The 21,939-nt window shown below is 38.1% G+C and overlaps 1 protein-coding gene across 1 annotated transcript in view; it reads right to left on the bottom strand.

The window, feature by feature from the left end:
- Positions 1-21,939, bottom strand: part of tp53i11b (tumor protein p53 inducible protein 11b) — a 36,029-nt gene that overhangs the window by 10,315 nt on the left and 3,775 nt on the right. Inside the window, exons 2-3 of the mRNA XM_020659630.3 lie at positions 21,219-21,332; positions 1,979-2,118 (exon numbers count right to left, since the gene is read on the bottom strand). Of these exons, the coding sequence (XP_020515286.1) occupies positions 1,979-2,107 (129 nt within the window). The 5' untranslated portion in view covers positions 2,108-2,118; positions 21,219-21,332. The remainder of the gene's footprint in view (positions 1-1,978; positions 2,119-21,218; positions 21,333-21,939) is intronic.

Below are 21,939 nucleotides of genomic sequence, written 5' to 3'. Positions count from 1 at the left end.
AGAGCAATACTTAATTTCTAAATTTGGACCAATGCCACAGCTGACTATGGAAGCGTACAATTCGAACAAGACATTCAACAGACCAAGCCTAAAAAAAAATATGAAAGCTGCAATTGCTTTGTTCCATAAAAAAACAAATATTCAAGAGTCCCTATTAGCTAGAACTCCCAGTCTCTAATAGGGATGTGTGCAATTGGCCAACTTTACAACTGAAGTTGTCGATAATGCTAATTGGCACCAGAATACCTAGTCAGTCAAACTAATATTTCGACAAATTCATGCCCACAATGCCTGGCAAATGTTTATGTCTAAGCGGCCGTCCACCATTTGCCAAGGCTGAAGCTCCCATTAATGGCTACTGCCATATTTTTAATGCCATAATGTCATCTTGTGACACGCCGACACACACACTTGAAGGAATGTTAGTGTTCATGGGTTACTTTTAATGACAGCTGTCCTTTTCTATCAGAAAGGTATCCTTAAATGATTAGGGGCCGCCCCCCTAATAGAATGGTAGGGGAAACACTGGTATGTTTCCTTTTTGTGAAAAAATTAAATTTACACACATTTACTGTGATAAATCCCAAATTTCACGAGGTGTTGATGATGAACGCTCAAAGTGCAATTAGGTTTGTCAAACTTTTTGATACTTAGCTACTTTTCTACACCCCATGTTTTGAAATGATAAGTTTGTTATTATTATTAATAATCAATAGTATCACACAGTACCAAAGCTTTTCAAAACACTTCCAATCTTTCGTCAGATTTTTTACCAACAGCCTCGAGCGAAGGAGAGAGAGAGAGCAAGAGTAAACTTGAAACTTTTGGTAATTAAAAACAAGAAATCACCCAATATACTGTAGGTGTCTTGGGTTTCTATTTTTGTTGTCAGGCTAACAAAGCAGGTATCAATATTGCTTCATTTTTACTAGTAAAATATAAATCCTATAAAGTTGAAACTAGGATTGAATGTGCAGCCCTACCAACACTACATTAGCCAAAGCACTGTGTTGTTCTGCAAGGCCTGTTGCCCATTTCTGTATCCCACTCAGTCTTTACAAACTGTATCTAATTTCTATTACACAAACTTTATCTGCAGTAATGGGAAGGCATTAAACATTTCTTGTTATGAAGTATTCACAAGTATGCTTCTTGAAAGGGACAGAGTGGCAGATGTCTGGGTTGGGGCTCCTTGCTAAAACATTGGGAGAGAAAACAAACACTAAGAAGGGTTGAGAAAAGGGGGCCGGCAGCTCATAACAAACTATCAGCCACCACCGTAAGCCAGCACCCTTCTGTTCCCTTCTCCCACACACATGCCTTATTAATATTTCAGTGAGGCACAGCGTGCTCTTCCTATGATCATTTTAAAGCAATCTGATAAGGGGGAAATCATCTGAATCCTGATATTTGAGCCCTCGGAAAAGAAGTAATTATTTACTGCCAGTCTGCAACTGTGCATCAACAAGCATGAGTATGAGAAGTGGTTTGTTTTTTGTTTTGTGGCATGAACTAGCATTTGTCGGTTGTGTTTTTGGTTTACACACCATGATTCACAGCCTATATGAATGTGAAAATACATGTGAGGAAGGGAGAGAACACAAGAGGCAGGGAGTCTCTCCCAGGGGAGCCAGCTGCATCTCTGTGGAGCTTTGGGAGCTCATGAGATTATGTGATCTAGATTCACCGAAGCAGAAGGAGCAAATGCACACAATGGAAATGTTGCAAGAGTGATGAGCTTATTACGGGGCCTGTTGTGGCTTTTAAAAGGAATCCATAGCTCTTCACGGGGTTAATGAATGCAGTGGTGGTTAAATGCCATTTCTGCTAATACCTTGCAGCATTGTTATCTATTTCACTGATGATGAGAGTTTAACTGTTGTTGTGCTAATGTACATGCTACTTGACTTTGTTGCCTGCAATACTGCCCGTAATAATTATGAATGACAAGAGTATAAAATCATGTTAAGCAGCTGACCTTTGAGCGGTGCACTTCGCCATCATCATCCTCACCGCCGACTCCAAGGATCTTCCGGCTCTTCAGACGACTTATCAGGTCTGTCTGACTGTGCTTCTTCATCAGAGGAGGGTGAGGTTTAGACGTCATGGTGTACACACCTGAGAATTAAAAAAACAAAATCAAAAAGGCAGTTAGGCAAGCAGTGATTGGTAATACTGATGGGTGAAAACAAATAAATACATTAGATTAAGAGATTGCAGAAACATGATGGGAAAATAGGTAACATACAAAAAGCCAATAAATAATTGGCGCTAATTCTGTTGCTAGTCCGCTTAGCTTTTCGAAATACACACCCCTCCCCCTAGGGCTGTAAAGGTATTTGTAATCAACCTGTACTGTCATGTTTCAGACGTCACAGTTTTTGCATCCAGACGAACAAAGAATATGTCTGAGTGGAGAAAAAAGGCAATGACACACAACATTATCTACTAGTAGACAAAAAAAACTAAGAAGCACACACAACAAAACACACACAGAAAAGAGTGATATGACATCCAAAACATGTCCAAGCTATGTGACTGCACAAATCATGAATTATAAATATGATGCAGCGACATGTATCTAATTTTGTCTTCTACTGACCATTGTATTTATTTTATATTTTCAAGTCAGGTTATTCATTTCTATGTTACTTATTATTGTTCATAATTGTCTTTATTTATTATGCTTTCTGTTATTTTTTGTTTTGTTTAACACACTACAGGCTGCACTGACTATCACAGATACATTTTAAGGACAATAGATGAAACAAACTGTAACCTGCAGTGTTGTCAGTTCAAAATAAATTACAGAAACATATAATTATGCATCTGGGACTTTTTGTTGCCTCTTTTTTTAAGAACTTGACCGTGCTACATACCAGTCCATGACCTCTGCAAAACATTGCACCCCTAGTATCTACCAATCTACCCATAATCCCCTTGAGGACTTTGCAAAATAATAATTGCACATTCGGCAACCCGTACAATCTTAAACCGAGCTGTAAGCAGCTGTCCTCTAGGTCTGCTGGAGGCCAACAGACATGGGTGTCTGCTCAGAGAGCCAGGGGGTGTGACACACACACACACACGTAAATAAAGCTGGCTTCACTGAATGAGGGTCTCATTCTACATAACCATCAGGTTTCACTGATGACATGTGACATGTTAAGCGACATATCAGCCTATAATGTAAACATATTATGCCCTAACATTGGCTTCAAGCACATTAATGTCTTGTTTGAAAATTTTCAACAGCAATTTTTTTTTCTATTTGAGTTTTTCGTGCTTTCCTGCTTCAAGCTCTCAGCATGATTTATTTTTATCCTCACATGCTGCTGTGATTAAAACAGACTCCAGCTACCCTACCCGGCCAGTCAGCTTTGTTTAGCACTCGTGTAATACAAAAAAAGAATTTCATAACCCAAAAACGTTGAAGAAAAGAAACGCTGATCGCTAACACGTCTGAAACATTTTCTAAACCACCAGACTAAAACGGTTTTTCCTGTCATATTTGCTTTTTGTTGTTAATAATTTGGACTATCGAGATTCAATGTTTTAACGAACACTATTAATGATCTAGACATTCTTACAAGCTCTATCCTATAAATCAAAAACAATCTTAGCAACAAACATCTACAAGCCATGTATGTGTATTTTTCTGCCTCCCACTGTATCAACTGTGATAGTAGGATACAGAGCAGTGGTCCTTGTGATTACATACATACAATGGGTCAGCCTGTCTAACAATTGATGGCAACTCCACAGGGCAACTTTCTAGAGGACTCAAACAAGAGCTTTTATTGAACTACACTCTAAGTGTGGAGACAGCATCTCTGACAAAGAGCTTCGTCTGCAGGAAAGGAGTAAAGATAGCATCGCTACCAGTAATCACAAAGTGATCAGTTTTCCACCTATCAGGACGTTTGTCACCACATACAGAGGCATGAGGTAGGCTTCAAGTGATGATAGAAAATATGGATGGTTTCTTTAAAGATGTCAAAATGCACGGCTTGTATTTGTAAGAGTAATTGATTTGCAAAAAAATACATTGAGTTGACACAAATATCCCAAATGCATCCATTGGAATTAATACAAAAACTTTCCAATGGTTGTTCAATTCATCACTACTGTGATTTATCAATGTAGTCAATAACCTTGTAAAAATATAAATCATTTGCTTAATGAAGCATTCAAAATACATTTTGCTGCTCATGACAATGAGTTTAATATCTTTGACATTTCTGGCTGCTGGAGGAACACAATATGCAATACTGAGACACCAGTTAGATATTATAACTCAATCTTCATGTATTAAGCACAAAAGACCATTTGGACTGAAGGAGCCAACAGCTGGGAACTCAAAAGATAGTACATTTCTGTCTACAGAAAACATATGGGAAGACTTGGCTTGAAAAAACTCCCATGAATTGGCATGCATACGTAGGATTAAGAGGTCAGTGAAGGTGAAACAGCATGTGTTCAGGCTTCTGTTGTCAAACATTCCAGATGGACTCCCGCTCAGACAAGGACTCCCAAGACTTTCTCTTTCTGACACTATCAACAGGAAGAGGCACCACAGAAGGAAAAAAAAAAAGGAGGAAAATAGTTTGGTACTCATGCAGAAAAAAAAACATTTTTAACACTGTGTCTTAACACCATGCGGTGCAAGCGAGCATCGGCAACAAAACCAGCTTGATTTCATTGTTTTCTATTTAAGTTATAAGGTGTCGTAACAAGTGACACATGGCGAAAAAGTGCAACGAGGCGGTTTTACCGCTGTATCTATTGTCATTAATATTGTTCGCATAGTCAAGAATGAGGAATGAGTGAGGAGGGGACTCTACAAGGCACTAGTTTGTATAGCAGGAAACTTTTGATTTCCTTTCACTTTTTCTAACTAAACAGAGTTGTTAGTATGTTAGCTTTAAAAAATGTTCTATATAAATAAAGGTGACTTAAAAAAAAAAGAGAGATGGGGCGTGCTGGTGGTGCAATGGTTAGGGCGCGCGCCGCATGTATTGAGGCTGTCGTCTCAAGCGGGCGGCCCGGGCTCGCATCCCGCCCGTGACCTCCTTCCCGCATGTCGTTCCCCACTCTCTCTCCCTGGTTTCCGACTCTATCCACTGTCCTATCTCTGCATTAAAGGCAAAAAAGCCTAAAGCCTAAGAGATAGTGTTGCATCCATGATTGAAATGTTGTGTTTTGACTTTTGTTTACACTGGAGAAATTCAGCTCATCGCGAAAATCAATACAAAAGCACCACGTACGGTAATAACGTTTGTAAGGGGGAAACTGAAATTCACAGAGCAAAGAAGTATACCGTCGAGTGAGTGCATTGTGTCAGAGAGTGTCCCATTGTGCACGATGCAACACGATATCCAACGCTCGAATGCTCTTAGGACACGGTGTAACAGCAGGGACTGAGATCCTGAAGATGTGCCTTGAGTAATGTATGCAAGGGATAAACATTAAGGGAAGTAAAATAAGAGGCAGATGTTTTCACTAATTTCAATGTTTGCTTGTTATGAAGTGTTTTCTAAATACCCAGGAAATGAAAAATAACATTTCCTGGTTTTAGTCTAGCATTCCCCTGTTAAATGTTCATTTATCTTCTATTATCTGCCAAATATATTTATATAAAGTATTATCTGGTTATATTTACATCAAAATACCTTATTTTGTATTTCAGATGTCTGATGACTCATCCTGCACTCATGGGCAAAAATTACAATTGAAATTTAATATGTTGTATTCTGCTGCATTATTTGAGACGTGATTATTTCATAAGCATACAAAACTAGTGATGTAGAACAACTCGCACCGTTTTTTTTACAATAACCTTCAGTTATAAAACGCTGCATCCTGTACACACTACATAATGTAGAGCAAATGGGGCAAAGAAAAATGGTAAAGTCTTGTTTGTATTGGTAACAAAAGAGAGTGAAGAGGGTTAAGATCGTTAAGAATAAAGTTGTTCATTTAACGATTCATAAAGGAGGTGTTAGCTAGGAGTTAATGACTTTGGAACCTGATCTCCACCTCCATTAGCACCCCACCACAATCTGCAACAAACCAGTGAGCCAGACACACACTGTTACATCACACATTTCTCCCCCATGCTAAAAAAACATCCATGTCTGAATCCCCGCAGCCAGTGCTCCTTGACTCACCAGAGCAATGCTGACAGAGTTGCCTAGCAACCTGCAATGGCTTCTTCATTAATGCAAACATCTTTCGTGATTGAAGCCACCTCTGATGATGAGTTCTTAGCTGAGAGCCACCAGGGACTCTGCTGGCTTCTCGGTTCTGATGGAGGTGACATTTAGGGTAATGAACAATCGTTGATGTATATTATGTGGACTGGAGTGAAGACACGCTTCCTTGAGGGCATTGAATACTTCAAGAGACAACAACTAAGTTGTTGCTTTAAAGCTCAAAGAAGACAAACTGGTTGATAATGTAGCTGTCTTTCAACAGCATCCATCAAATATAGAGCCAGTTGTCATGTCTGAATAGGTGTAACAGATATGAGTTGTGTAAGAAAATTAATTACTGTCAGTTATTAAAAGAAAAGCTGAATTTCACTTCTGTCACTCAAAGTAAAGTATCACTCTATGGATTTATATAATCTGAGATACTGCATACAATCTGTGATAAATAACCTACTTTAATTTTATTATCTGGCTGCGTTGTCGTTGCAAAACCAGCCGTGTGAGAAAAACAAGGCCCTAAAAACCACAGTGTCTGTAGGTGCAGCCCACCTATCATGACTTAACTGCATGGACGATCATCCTCTCACAGTATCAATGACATGCTGTATAACTAAACAGCTCTGGCAGGATTAAAAAAACAATTTATATGTTTTTAAATCTCAGAATATATATATCTCCGCCATGGAATTTTGTATGGAAAATAATGAATGTTAAATGAGAGACAGCTTTGTGACATTTAAAACTCTGGCTTAAGGCTCTGAATACCACGCTTACCCTCTAATGTTGCTCTGTACATCCCGAGGCAAACAAATCATATTAACAAAGAAACATCAAATTAAATTTGCTTTCTGCCAAACTAAAGTGTCAAAATGTATTTGTACTCCGGCAGTTTAATGCTATGAATACAATTACTTTGACTATCATTTACATTAAACATAGAATATGAAAGTATTTGAAATAAAAGATGCATCACTCTACAATTCAATAGTCCAATTTAAATTATTTTACATTGGAACTATTGAAGTGAGCCACATAAAATGGAACCAGTGTACAAGTAGTTTGAATAAACATTGCTGTTAGTGAAAGGACCAGTAAGCCAGGGGAAATCAAATGATTAGTCAACATTACCTCCAGATCACTACCCATCTCAGCCTGACAAACCTCATTTATTTGATAAGTATTAGTATGTCATGATAGGACGTTATTATGCATGAATATATTTTTAAAAGACAGATATGAATTAAGTAATGCAAACGGAGGACAGGTTAATTTTATCCTATTAATCCTTTTTCCTGTTTTAAGCATGTTCAAGGACATGGCAGATAAAAAAAAAAAAAGATGAAAATAGAGAACACCCACTCCATACATTTCAGGAAAAAGCGAGCGGTTGATGTAGTGCTTTAGAGAATATCGACATTCTATTCCTTGCAAAGAAAAAAAAAAAAAAAAACGTTTATCTTCAATGTATTTGAAAACACTGCATGTGTCAAATTGTGATGTGATGCATAAAATAGCCTGGAGGATTTCAGAAAGAGAGACTAGCAGTTGTATCAAGGAAGTGTGCTGTAACGCCTGTTATTGATGTGGACTGAAGAAATAGGGTTTCTTATTCCAGTGATTGAGCATGTCTTTGCAGAACATCAACAAATTGCCAGCCTGTGGGACAAGAACATAAAAAACCTAATATACATTGGGAAGAGGCCATGTTAGTCCACCAGTAGTAAAAAAAAAAAAAAAAAATGAACAAACACCTGAGAGTTTTGTACAATGCTTTCTGTTCCTTTGCCAGGCTTTTGGCACAGAACATGTGCTGTGGAAATGAAAAGCTGCTAAACATAGGAGGAATATCTCATGGGAAAGGTGTGAAGTCCCCGAGAGAGAGACTACAAAGATGTCCCGACAAAAAATAATTGTATTGTAGGAAGAAAGCCGTGTGTGGGTGTTCAGGAGCAACTGTGAACAAATGTGTTACTCAAAATAAGAAAGCAGACACTCCAGCCTGCTCATCTCCTCCTCTTTCCATAAATAACATGTGACACGGTTGCCGTATAATGACTTAATCCCCTCATCAACATGTTTAGAGTATGTAGCAGCATCACTTCAAGAGTCGATGATGCACACAACCACTCTGCTCAACAGACTGTAGCAACAAACGTGACCAGATCATCCTCAATGAATGTCTGTCTCTTGTGCCCACTCAGAATTATTCCCTGATGAATTCACTCTAATGGTTGGTGTTGATGGTACGGATTACCCTGCGGAATACTTCAGCACAATAACTGTGTTTGTCGTCAGAGCCCCCAGACTTTGAAAGATCAGACTTGTAGAGTCAGGCCCTCGTTTTATTTCTCTACTAAATGACCTCTACACAAAAAAGCTTTTATTCTGCAATTTCATTTTCTAATAGTCTGCTTTTTTTATTTTCTGTTTGCTTTTATATTCTGTTTGCTTTTGTTTTCTGTTGTGACACACTTTGTTACCTGTATTGAAAAATACTATACAAATGAAGTATTATCAAGGATTGTGTCTTCCATAGTTACCTCTGACCACAGAGGAGACAGTTCAGACTGAACACACACCGTTATGTGTATGGAGTTTGCTTCTCAGCTTGAATAATGGTTTGGAGGAATAATGTGGTAGACCTATTAAAGGGGTGTTGGACCAGTTACAAGGGGCCAGTTTTAGCCAAAAATGTCAAGGACCAAAGGACAAAATCAGTGCAAGGAACAACACACGATATAAAGATGCACTAGTGAAAGGCTTTCATTGTGTACTGTGGGGCATTAAGAGTCAATTAAGACGGCAGGGGAGGAATGGGACCTCATTAAAGCTTCAACAAAGTCATTACAGCTCAACCTATGCATTGCTCAGAGCAGCAAATTAAACCACAGTAACATAATGTTGACACCCTGACACATTTAGTGTTGGTGCTTCACGGTTGCTTCAAGAGCAAAAGGCAATACAAAACATCAGTAGGAAACGTTTACCAAGGGTTGAATCAGCACCACTCTGGGATGATTACAAACACTGGAGCTTTTGTTGTACAAAGCATGTGTCTGTAAGAAAAATTGTATAATACGAAATTGAAACATAAGACAGAATCTTATTGTGAAAACAAAAATGCGAACAGACAAATTTGAAGAGTTTTAAATGTTTTAAACGTATGAGGTATAATATACCTAGAAGTGAATATAAGTTTCTACATATCAACTTAAGCAATAGTTTCCCGGCCTGACAGATGCTGGCTCTGGATAAATTGAAAATGACTAATAATGGTCAGTTGTGGCGAAATGGCAGTGAGAACAAATGATCACAGACAGCAGTGGCCATGACAGCCGGCGATGAACAAAGGACAATTGAGAAGGCGACCAATTTCTATCTAGAGTCAGAACAGGCCACCAATGCAACTCTGGAAACTGTACACGGAGTCATTATGAGGATTCTCAACCATCAATGGATTACTGTGCTGAGTTGAACAGATTAATACTGTTAAGTCATCTGGGGACACTTACCACAGAACAAACTAGTCCCAATGATGTTTGGGAATTGGAGTTTCCCTGTCTCATATACAGTTATTACATCACACTGAACCAAATGAAATCACCCCCTGTTTGGCTGACTAGCTCTGGGGTGATTATGTAAGACTGCTAAGAGTGGTTACTGAAAATCTTTAGGGAGTCATAATTACATACAAGTAATGAGTTATGAGTTATTCAGTTATGAATTGTTACGACTACATCTGTTACAGTGGTGTTTTGACTAGTACAAATTTGTAAATCTAGTAAAACGTACTCTTAAATTCCTAAAAAAATATTACAACCCTCCTATGTTTGCATTTCTGAAAAAACTATTTCCAGCACTGTCCTATGAGGTCAGCTGTGGAGATAGTGAATAATGCCAGTTTACAGAACAGAGATCCAGCTGGGTCCAAGTGGAGGTAGCATGCACCCCTCCTCCTAACACCACAACTATAAATAAAGAAGTGTTGAACATTATTTCTGCATGCTGGTTTGAGTGCTGTTGTGTTAACCTTTTGCCGTCACTAAAAGTGAGATGTTACATGTAAAGCCATCAGATATTCAATTGCATCTGAGTGCAAAGTATATCTTACCTCCCAATACATTTTCAGATGTGCTATAAATGGAACCATACAAACACTCAGCAGGCTACCAACATCATAATCCAACACTCTAGAGTAACAGCCTCATAGTCTAAGAACCTCCAATGGGAGCTATAGTGCATGCATTCAATGTGTAGAGATTGTGTAAATGTCTGTCATTGGAGTAATATAAGAACCCGAGCTATTCAAACTCCAGAGAAAAGTGTTGTTATATTTCACAACAAAAACAGTGGGGAGGTTTGCATTTTGACTCAACATCCCTTTGACCAAGCAGAAACACAATGTTTAGTGTGTAAAAAAAAAAAGAGAGGTGGTTTATTTTTAACCATGTGTTACATAGGTACGTATGTGGGACATGTGACTGTGAGGATAGGTTTTCTAGTAGTATGAAATCACTAAGCCCTGCCAGTGATTGAAAGGCATTTCTGTCTTTGGAGCCATATCGACAGGGCAGGCTCAACGTGTAGCCTACACTGAAGCAGCAAAGACGCGGTGAGGTAAAGCAGTGCTGACAATTAGAATACAGATGTGCAGCTGCGAGGTGAATGATCTTCTCCAAGGAGCAAAACCATCACAGCTCAGCAGGAATTCAGCCCACATGTTGAGAAATAGACGAGAATGAGGTTCTGCCGTCAAAAATGCACACCAACTAGCTGACACAAAGCTTCGAAGCTCTGTGTCCGAGGTAATGTCACACACTGCTCTAATAAACAGTTAGTTATAATTACTACTGCTGTATAATTATTGTTTTACTGTTATGCTCTGACTGGCAGTAAGACTTATTATTGATTTACTCACGTCTGCAACATCTCATTATTGCACTGCCACTATGATTTTGAGATGTGATGAATTATAATCGCAAAGAGGCTTCTACTAGAAAGCAGAAGAAAATGTTAGTGATGTTTTTGTAATTAAACATCAATTGAAGCTGAAGAAAAATCCTGATTTAAATTGCTAAAAATCTGAAGATAGCTAAAAGTCTCTGCAGAATTATGTCAGGAAAAATGAAGGCTCTAGCTGTGTTGTGGACTCACAGGTAGCAAGAAATACCAAATGTCAAATACTTGTTGTCCAGGGCAACATTCAGCTAAGATAAAATAAATGATCTAATGAGGCAGGCTTTGATGATGCACAACAAATTGTTATTAGTGGATACAACTCTGAACATCCAATTATCCCACCCCCCCAAAAAAAAAAAAGCTGCTGACATATTATTAAGAGAACTAAGAGTGCCCAAGTGACCCATCACAACACAAAACACCACAACAGTAAAAATAATTTTGCTATGACCCCTCTGTGGATTAAGGTGAGTTACATTTCAACAGTTGTGGTTTACTGCTAAATGTGCTTCTGGCTTGTGAGTATCACTAAAACTTATTACGATCTTATAATAAAATGCATGCAGTAACAGAAACAAAGGAGCCTTTTAAAGTTCTGTGAAATGAATTATGCTGAAGTGAATTACCAAATTATTATGGTTGGGGGTTGTTTTGTATCTACGAGTGCATCTGGTGAGAGATGTGAGAATTCTGTGTAGCTATTTAATGAGTAGATTGCAACGGGTAATGAATAGTTATGATGACATTTTTGAATCAGAGCAGTGGTTAAAGAGTCTAATGTGCTGTTACTGTTCATTCCTGCATTAAGTGGGGAAAAAAGTTTTTAAAAAAGACCCTTATTGTTAGTTTGACACTCAACACACAGCCTACTGTTACCTATAGACTGAATGTTCCTTTGCTTTGGAGAAATGATTTAAAGAACAGGCTACGAAGAAAACACTGGATATAAATGATGGGGCTGTGGAGGTCAAGGGAGAGATGAAAGTGTAAGCACACTCAGGGTTTCTAAATTTAAAATCCTCGACACGGGATTTGATAACACTGAAACTCCTTCACTCCTAAATCTAAAAGGACGAGACATTATTTATTTTTTTAGAAGTAAGCAAACCCAATATGGTTCTATCTCTCTTTCTCACTCTCCTTTTTATTTTAATCTGTTGATACTGCTGAACATTGATCATTAAAATAAAAACCTTTTATGTGGAATTTCTGTGATTAGAGAGGACATGTTTTATTGTTTTTATTTATCTATTTATCAGGATTTTGGAAACCTATTTTTTCCTCTTTCTTTCTTACCCTCTGAATGACCGAGAAGAAAATAAATACAATTTTAACAATAAATTAAACATTTATAAACTACCCAGCCAAGAGGATTGATCCCCTAGATTTCAAAATCCTACTACAAGCCCACGACTAGGTCACTCCTTGCTCAGCTTGTCTTGCTTGCTGAAGTGCTACCTGGTTGCTAGGCAGCCCTGCTGGATGACGAAGAGCACTCATTTGAAGGTTCAATCTGTGTCTCCGAGGATCTGTTCACATTATTGCTTGTTAAAAGGTCAGGGTGAGATCCTTAAATTTCAAACATTTTATTCATAATGGCATCTATAGGGATTAAAGCAACAACAAAAAAATGTTTGCTGAAAATTCTCAACGTAAACAAGTAAAAAAAAAAAAAAAAAAGATTTGAATAGGTGTTTTCTATCTAATACTAAAACTGACACATTTTTTTTTTTTGAAGCTCAAGATCTAGGCTGACAGATATGAGCTTGCTTCTTATTAACACATTTGACCTACAGCCAGGTGAATTTTATGCCTATATAAATTAACAGGTGCAGCAGGTGTTCTACACAAAACTTTAAAGAAGTGAAACTCTGAAAAGTAAATGAAGTTAGGGGGGTCTGGGGGGATTCTCCCCCAGAGGAAAGATCTAGGTATTCTAACATTCAAATGAAGATTTTTGGAGCATTTTGAGATTAGATCATGATAAATGAGGACCTTGTGTTGATACTAAATAAGACGCCTACTCTGTTCTTAACCTTAAGCAGCCTAAAGTAACAACACAGACATATCCTCAAACAAGTTACAGAAGTTAGAGTACAAAAGTATCAGATTTTAGTCTGGAGTAACAGAGGAAAAATAGTTACTCTGCAAAAATGTACCTTTTACAGAATATTATTTATATATATATATAACACATTAATGCATTAAATATATATATACATTTAATGCATTAATGTGTTCCTCATTTGGTGTCATTGCTTGAATTGGAGCTAATCCTACTTGACTCATTGCACACATAGCCTATAGATGGATACCTTGTGAATTCCCAGGGCATATAATAAAGATATTTTGACAAATAGTGTTTTCATCCTATTTTGCATTATAAATCTGAATCTGAGAAGTAACTAGCAAGATTTTCTATAAATTCAGTAGAGTACTAAGTATATGTTTATTAAGTACAAGAAGGCTTCTTATGCATGAACTTATGCAGTACTGTATTTTATAACTTTCGCCCACTCAGTCGTTAAACCCACATGTTCGCTACCACAATAAAAGCCTCCTACACAGAGCGGACTTAACGTAGCAGATAAAAGTTCTGACTACATTGAAATGCACAGACGCAAAACTACACTTGCGTTACAGGATTCAGATAAATGCCTGACATTAAAAACAGCAGTTTGTCACTAACCCACATTCTGCTCCACTTTTTTTGTCTGATTGACACTGACTAAAAATATTACAATTTTGACATTGACGGAAATCCGCCGCAGCGACGGAGAACTGTAATCCCTGCATCTATCGGTTCACTAAATTATATGTTTGCATTTCTTTCTTCTGTGTTTTTAACTCCCCTCCTGAAAATGTTACAGCTTGTTGTGTGAACCCATTCTCGTCATTGTTGACACCGAGGTGGTAATGGATGCACAAACAAACATATATAAGCAGAACAATAAAGACCCTTTTATTGCCTATAAAATGTGAATGAGCCAACAAGAGGGGTCTACAGTAACATCCAACCACATTGACATTAGTGGGAGCTGTTCAGTCTGTTAGAATTAAGCCAGGAGCACACAAAATCAACAATTTCTATGTTGTTGGTATACAGAAAGATGTGACAGTAAATTTGCCTCTTTTACTGTAGCTTGTTTTTTTTTTTCTTCACACTTTAAGATAATTTTAACATTTTGTGTTCCAAGAGCAACATGACCCAAGGTGTTAGACATTTCATCTTCCAGCTGGCCAGTTTGACAAATCACTTTTTTTCTACAGCTCACACTACTAGAGAGTGTGAGATAAAGAGAGTATCCAAACAAATGAGACAGCAATTGCACTGGGCCTGCTACCTCCATAAATCTTGACAGTCAACAAACAAAGTAATGACCTCGTCTGGGTGAACTTCATCATCTGTGACATTTTAGTTTAACTTTTAATCTCAACTTAAATGGCTGGAGAAACAGAAGAGTCCAGGATAAAGAACAATAACCCTTGTTCCTTATTGTTAATGTTTTAGTGATTGTTAAACGTCGGACTTTAACTGTGAAGGATTGGTCAGAAATGAAATAAGTTTATCATTACATCAACTGAGCTTAGGTAGCATAGCTGCAATTAGCAAAGATTTTCAACAACACTGAAGGGATTTTCAGTAGCCCTATTCAAACTGCGTTATGTAGCCCCGTGATTCGCCTTTAACCTGAATGTCGCAGAGGCGTAATTGGGGGACGAAGTGATCCAATCGGTTTCAGCGGAGCCAACGGGGGAAAGCAGTGCTGTGTGTGTGTGTGTGTGTGTGTGTGTGTGTGTGTGTGTGTGTGTGTGTGTGTGTGTGTGTGTGTGTGTGTGTGTGTGTGTGTGTGTGTGTGTGTGTGTGTGCGCACACGTATGACTGTGGTCTATATGCAGCTACCACTACGCCAGAAAGCAAAGTTAATTTACAGACAGGGACAACAATATTATGCAGTCGCGGAATCAATATGAATGTACTTTGATGACGGCTGAGCTTCGTTCTTTGCTAAAGAAGCAGTGAGTCTGAAAAGGGCTTGTATGTACAGCCGCTCCTTTTGAGTCAGAGCCCCAGTTTGCTTCCTTATGATAATAATGGCCAAGCAAATGATCAGTTGAAACACGCAGCCAGCGGGTAGACCCGTTGTAAGGGATATTCAAATCCATTCCAGCACATTGTCAACGTTAAAGCCCAAGACAGACAGAAAGAGACACGCTGCAAGGGAGCACACCCACTTAATGCTGTTATTTGCTGAAAATTGGAGGGGGGAGAATGCAAATGACTGATTACTGTGCCACAATTCCCTTTCAACGTAAACACTGACGTAAACACTGACGTAAACAAGGGCAACAAGTACCCTTTGGTCAGTGAGTGTGTGAGACAGCTTGCTCTGCTTTGACTGTCTAATACCTTTTTTACCGTCCACTCTGGCTGACAGGTTGTGCAACTGGTGTTGCCTTGTGTGTGCACTACAAACATGTTTAAACCAGTAATGGCAGAATTGCAAATTATCCATGTTTATGGTTTTGACAGAACTACCAATGCCAGTATTATTATTATTATTTTTTATATATATATATATATATATTTCCATTCCTTTTTTTTGCCATTATTGATACATGTTTACCACCCAGCCCTGTATTAATTAATCCAAACAATATATTCACGTGCCACTGGCTTAAAATCAAAAGCAATTTGGGGTTCACTGACTTGACCAAGAACTCTTTGGCATGCAAATGAAGGAGCTGGGGATCGTTTCCCCAATTTTTCAGTTGTGAGACCACTGACTCTACCAATGACCGACCGCTGAAGACAGAAGGATTAGCGTAATGCTCTATTTTACTTAAAATGATTAATTATAAGATAATTTAACTATTTCACTTAAATTTGTAAAGTAAAATAGTAAACTTAGCAGTTGGGTGTGGTGACTTGGTCAACCATTCCATTATTCTTCTTTATAACTGATTTTTACAACAGACAAATTTAGACAACAACCTTAAGTTTCTTTTTTATTGCTAAGCCATAATCCAAATCTGTCTTTGTATAACCAGCCCCTAACTCTCCAATAAACTTGGAAATATTGCCACATGTTTTATGCAAGACTTCCTTCTTCATCTAGTCTGGTAATTTCACCAAGCGTATACATTAAAGTAATATTACCACCATGGGTCAGGGTGAGGCTGTTCACATTATGAGGCCTATTCTACCGAGCCAACTCTTCTCTAAGCTCGTGGCAAACCCTCCGTCTAAAACACAGAACCAATTTTCATTAAACTGTCCTTGTTTCTTTGTTACTAAGCTCTGACGCGATGACAGAAACATCCAAATCAATTCCCCCCATCAGTAAGCAGAGCATCTTCCACAAACAGTACAACACATGACTGTTTGTCTATACTAACACAGGCACATACCATTCTTGTTACTATTCAGACTATGAGATTGCTTCGTCTACCATTCTCCCACACAGCAGACAGAGTGCAAATAATAAAGGTTATGTGTGACAGAAAATCGATTCTCGGAACACTGCATGTAAAAACCTCCCGAAAAAGTCTCCTTCCTCTTGCCTGAATCAAATACAACACATGAAAAGCTAAATTACAAAATACCACAAAAAAACATGCCATTAGGCATTAACTTGTTTCACAATCAGACAAATGGCAAAGAAACTGCTAAGTCTTCAATATGTGCAAACTGCAAAATAATCACATGACAGGCAACAGGATTCCTATTATTTCCCATGAGAAGCATTACATCTCTTGTGCACATTATGTCCCTGTTCAGGAAGTGGAACTGTGCCTGCAGCATGCAAGAAATAGAAGAAACAGCCCACTTTTTAAGTAGGCAGACAGGCCTAAAAATAAAGTATTTGTTTGTCAATGGGTTCTGGTTTAGCCTGGACTTCTGGACTGCTTGCAGCAGATTTTCTTTTTTAGAACAGACTCACCTCTTCAAACACGCCTCTGAACTATGTCTAGATGTGTGTGTACAGCTTTTGATCTAGAGAAATCCCCCCCTTTGCTCTTAATTCACTCAAGCCTTATAAGATTGTTACTTCAACCGTGTGGCGTGGGCAGAATTTGGTTAATAGTCCACATTGGTAGCAATCTGTTAAGACCTTAATGTAATAAGATCTCTTCTTTATAAAGTTTTTATTGCGATTAAATGTGACAATGTGTTTGTGTTAATATATATACTGTATGTTAACTTTGACATTTCCATCATAGGGTTCCCCTTTTTTTATTTTTGTCACTCTATATTGTTACCTTATCTTCAGCTATGTAAAAACTGTTTCTTGGTAAATGTGAAGACACCCACGCAGCTTGCTAATCAGGTTTTTACGTAGCACCATAAATGTCATGAGGGCTCAGCTGAGTTTACACAGAAACAAACGATGGAATCAACCTTAGCCAGTGGCAAATCAATGCTTGAAGGGGATGGCTGATGTTCCAACATGATGAAGTAGACATCTAATCAGGACAAAGGTTGCATTTGTCTTGTGGTCCAATTACCCTTATGTCATTTTCATGGCAAGAGCCTGTTTGTGACTGCATACATTTTTTTTTGATTCTATTTGGAGCAAAACATTTAACTTCAAAAGCAGAAAGTTTCTCACTTCTCTGGTAATTTTTGTCAGAAATCCTGTCAAAACCAACAACCATTTAAATTATTAACTGTATGAGAAAAGTGTTTTTTTTAATGTTTATTTATTTTTTGCTAAACTTTGGTAAATACCATTATTTTAAATAATTTAATGTTCAATGATTTTTCTCCTTTTTCATTACATTGAATGTAACACAAGATTTTTTGTTTTTTACATTTGAGCTCTTAAGACTTGATTTTCAATCCCTACACCCAACCTCGGATCACCTGGGTACCGCAGCCGCATGTTTACTGTTCTAGTTGCTATGTCTGCATACATTTGCCTTTTCCTTTCCTTGCCAACTGCAGCCAGCCTCTCAAGGTACTAGTGGGAAAACGGATCACACTTGATCAAATTGTTATCTAAAGTGCCATATAAGTGCAGGATGAGGTGTTTGTTGATGTGGCATTGCAACACAACAACGAAAAAAAAGTGTGAGTAAGACTTCAGGGTTAGTGTCACAGGAGATGGCAGCCTAAGAACCAGCAGAACTCAAAGATACTGTAGTCCCAGGTAAACTAAGACTTGAATTCAACATCAAGTAAATCGAGTAATGAGCTTGGATAACCGACAGAGAAGCCAACCTACTCAAAAAAGGAAAAAAAAAAAAAGATGACTGCTCGAAATTACCCGAGAAATACAGGAAATACCTCTCTGAAGTTTGTATTGAATTCTTCTTTTAAAGCAGTAATTAAAATAGACAGTAGGAGGAAAAACACAACTTTGCGAATGAATGCCAGCATTTTAAATGAAGGATTTGTAGAAGAGATAAAAAAATAAATAAATTCATGCAAGGAAGAGAATGACAATGGGGGAGTATACTCCATACTCCTCTGGGATGCTTAGAAAGCAGGGGGAAACTAATATCTAGATAAGCATATGTTAAAACATGCTGAAACAAACATACCATGAAGCGGGCCCCAAAGCCACAAAACTAATAGCCAGATGTAAAGTAAGAAACAGTTTCTCTGTCGGTTATTCCTGCTCATTACTTCATTTACTTGATGTTGAATTCAAGTTTTGGTGTACATTGGGACTATTTTGAGTTCTGCTGCTTCTTAGGCTGCCATCTGCTGTGACACTAACCCTGAAGTCTTACTCACACTTTTTTTTTTTCGGGGTTGTGTTGGGATGCCATCAACAAACGCCTCCTCCTGCACTTATAGCACTTTAGATAACAATGTCATCAAGTGTGATCCGTTTCCCCTTTTGTGATACTTAAAAGTATTTCCCAGTACCCAGTATTATGGTTTTTTTTCCCAACTTCTTCAATTGAGTAAAGTTAAAAGAAGATGATACGAACAATTTGGACACTGTATAGTTTCACACTAGAGGTGTGATTCTGAAATCTTGGTTTTGCTTATCTCGCAGGAGTTGAGAGGGCCGTGACGTCCTCGCAAGCATCTGCACTCTCTCGCATGCAGCATTTTGATGAATAAATGAAAAATTAAATAAAAACAGGTCAAAAATATACTCTGGAGGCCTGCCCAGGTACCGTCTGTGTAGGAAACACTTCATTTAACAAGCCGGCCGCTGACTTTTTGAAAGAGAACATGCACACTCTGCCTTAGCACGGGGACTGAACACCTCAGGCCCAGAGTGAGCACTGATAACCCGTCTTGGTATGACTGAATTTGTCCAGGTAGGGTTTGAGGACAGTATTGTACCAAACATACAAACCTCAGATAAGAACTATTTCTGAACTGGGTCATAGGAAAGAGATTGTCACCTTTATCTTTAAATAATCAGAACAGGAAAAGGTACTTTGCAGATACATTGTTGAACAAAGGACTGCCAAGTTGGAGCATTGACATCTGTTCTGATGAAAGCCCAAGCTGCTGCTGAATGTCTATTTCAAACACACTTGACAATTTTCACAAACTTCTGGTTTTGGTCATTGTCTTCTTCTTAGTATGCCTTTTTTTAAAAAAATATATGTTTAAATCTGAGTCTAGTTAGGCGATTTGTCAATCTACTGGTAATGAATCAGCAACAATCAGTTACCGGTAATTATTCTGATCGCTTAAAAAAAAAACATACGTCTAAAATACTCTGCCTCCAGCGTATTACTTCTCAATATTTATCCGTTTTCTTTGTCCTCTTTGGGAGCAAATTGATCATATTTGAGTGCTTTTGGTGAAAAAAATAAGAAATTTACTATAGACCTGGCTTTTCTTCCAGACCAATTCATTAAGCTAATATTTGAGAAAACAATCATCACACTAGGATCAGTAGCAGCAATTCTATAATTTTGAAATAACACGAGTTAACAAAATATGAAAAGAATTTACCAAACCAGCTGCTTCAATGAAGAAACCTCTAGAGAGACCCTCCACTCTAATTGATCTATAATTTTGTGTAATGAAGTGGCCACCTCAAGTATTGAAAAATGAAGACAATGCGGAAGGGCAAAAAAAACGTTTCAGTTCAGCAATTGAGTCTGGCGCCAAAGCTCTGATAGTCACCATGTTAAAATGCCCATTCTGACAGCAGAAATAAACATCTTTATAGCCTGGTACCAAAAACTATTTAGGTCTGAATAGTACATGCTTTGTTGGAACACACTGTACTAGGGGGGAACATTTTGTAATGGTTTTGATATTATGAAGGAAATGAGTTATGCATAATTAGGGGCATGACTGATATGACTGCAAGCAGGGTCGCACGCGGCTTAAGGCCTGCCTCAGCTCTAACTCTCTGCCTGTTTCTAGGCTGACTGAAAGTTGGGTTTAGACAGCATTTTAAATGTGTCGACTGCCATCGTTGGGCTCCCCTACAGTAACCAGTGGGTGACTTCACTGAGACTAATTCATCTTTTGTACAGATTATGGTGACTATAGCAACAGTTTTAAGTTAATTGGGAGCCAAATTATGAATGGCTGATGTGTTTAAACGGCTTTATGGAATAAGTAAATAAAGTTAAAAGACTGAAAAGAAACCTGCATAGTGAAGGCTTTGAGGAGACAGATAGATCCAATAGAGAATAAAGCTGCCACCTCAATTCTTCTAGATTTATTCTTAGATATTTCCAATTTCTTTTATCATCTTCTAAGAATTGAGTCTTTCCAGAAAAGGTTGCAGTTAAGAGGTCAGTTAACCAGAAATACTATGCAAGTGTTGAAACTGTGAGACCTGATATACGAGTGCTGCTGAAGAGAACTGAAAGGGGACTTTGTACAAGTGGCATGGGTTGAAATGTGAAACCAAGAGAGAAAAAAACACACATATACAGCAAAAAAAAAAAAAATCACAATGCTTCTCTGTGAGCATGAATACATAAAGACCTCTAATAATCAACCAGTCTTCTCAGTATGGCTTTAGGGACAGCTGACCAGCACAGCCTGGTATCAACTATTCCTCATTTTAGGGGACTTAAAGAAAAATCAGTGATTTTGAAATAACTTACTGAATCCAGGTCCTATAAAATGTGGACTTCACACCTCGCTCCTAATCCCAATTGAAGAAGACGATTCTGCTTCCACCACTCCACTCTTCCAATACCGTTTAGGGACCCTATTACCTGTTAAAAGAAAGTAACAGTTGTGACAATGAATATATGAAGTACTTTACTTCCTTTAAATAACTTGTGTGAAACATAAAGAACAAAGTAGTCCCATAAAAGCAACACAATTTGAGCTAAGAAAAAAGGGATGCACTGATCAGATCCTGGTATTGATCCGATCCTGACCCGAATATCTAGGTTATCGATGACAACAGGCTGATCCACGAGGCCGATCTATAAAACTCCATTCTATGCTATTGTGTGTTTACAGCAGTATGTTTGTGTGCTGTCTTCAGTGCACATGTAGACATGTGCATTTTGCTAGACGGAGCCAACATAGGAGGGAGGACAACAAAGGCTAAGCATTTTGGATGTATTTCAAGCTCATAACACCAACAACTTCCACGACTACAAGCAGTGTCTTCACAGCTCAAGTTTTGAGGGGTGTTGGTTTAATGACGAGTTTAAACAAACAAAGAAGGCAGATGAAATCAAACGAAGCAGTACACGGCAGCATAGACTTCCCATCGATGGTCTGAAAGTGACCAAACACTTGAGATGACAGTTCAGTGTGCCATCATGTTAAATATATCTAAAGGCATTCTGCCTGGCTTCTTCCAAGAAT

Source organism: Labrus bergylta, chromosome 7, assembly GCF_963930695.1.
Source record: "Labrus bergylta chromosome 7, fLabBer1.1, whole genome shotgun sequence".
NCBI lineage: Eukaryota > Metazoa > Chordata > Actinopteri > Labriformes > Labridae > Labrus > Labrus bergylta.
This window is presented reverse-complemented; position numbering and strand designations above follow the sequence as displayed.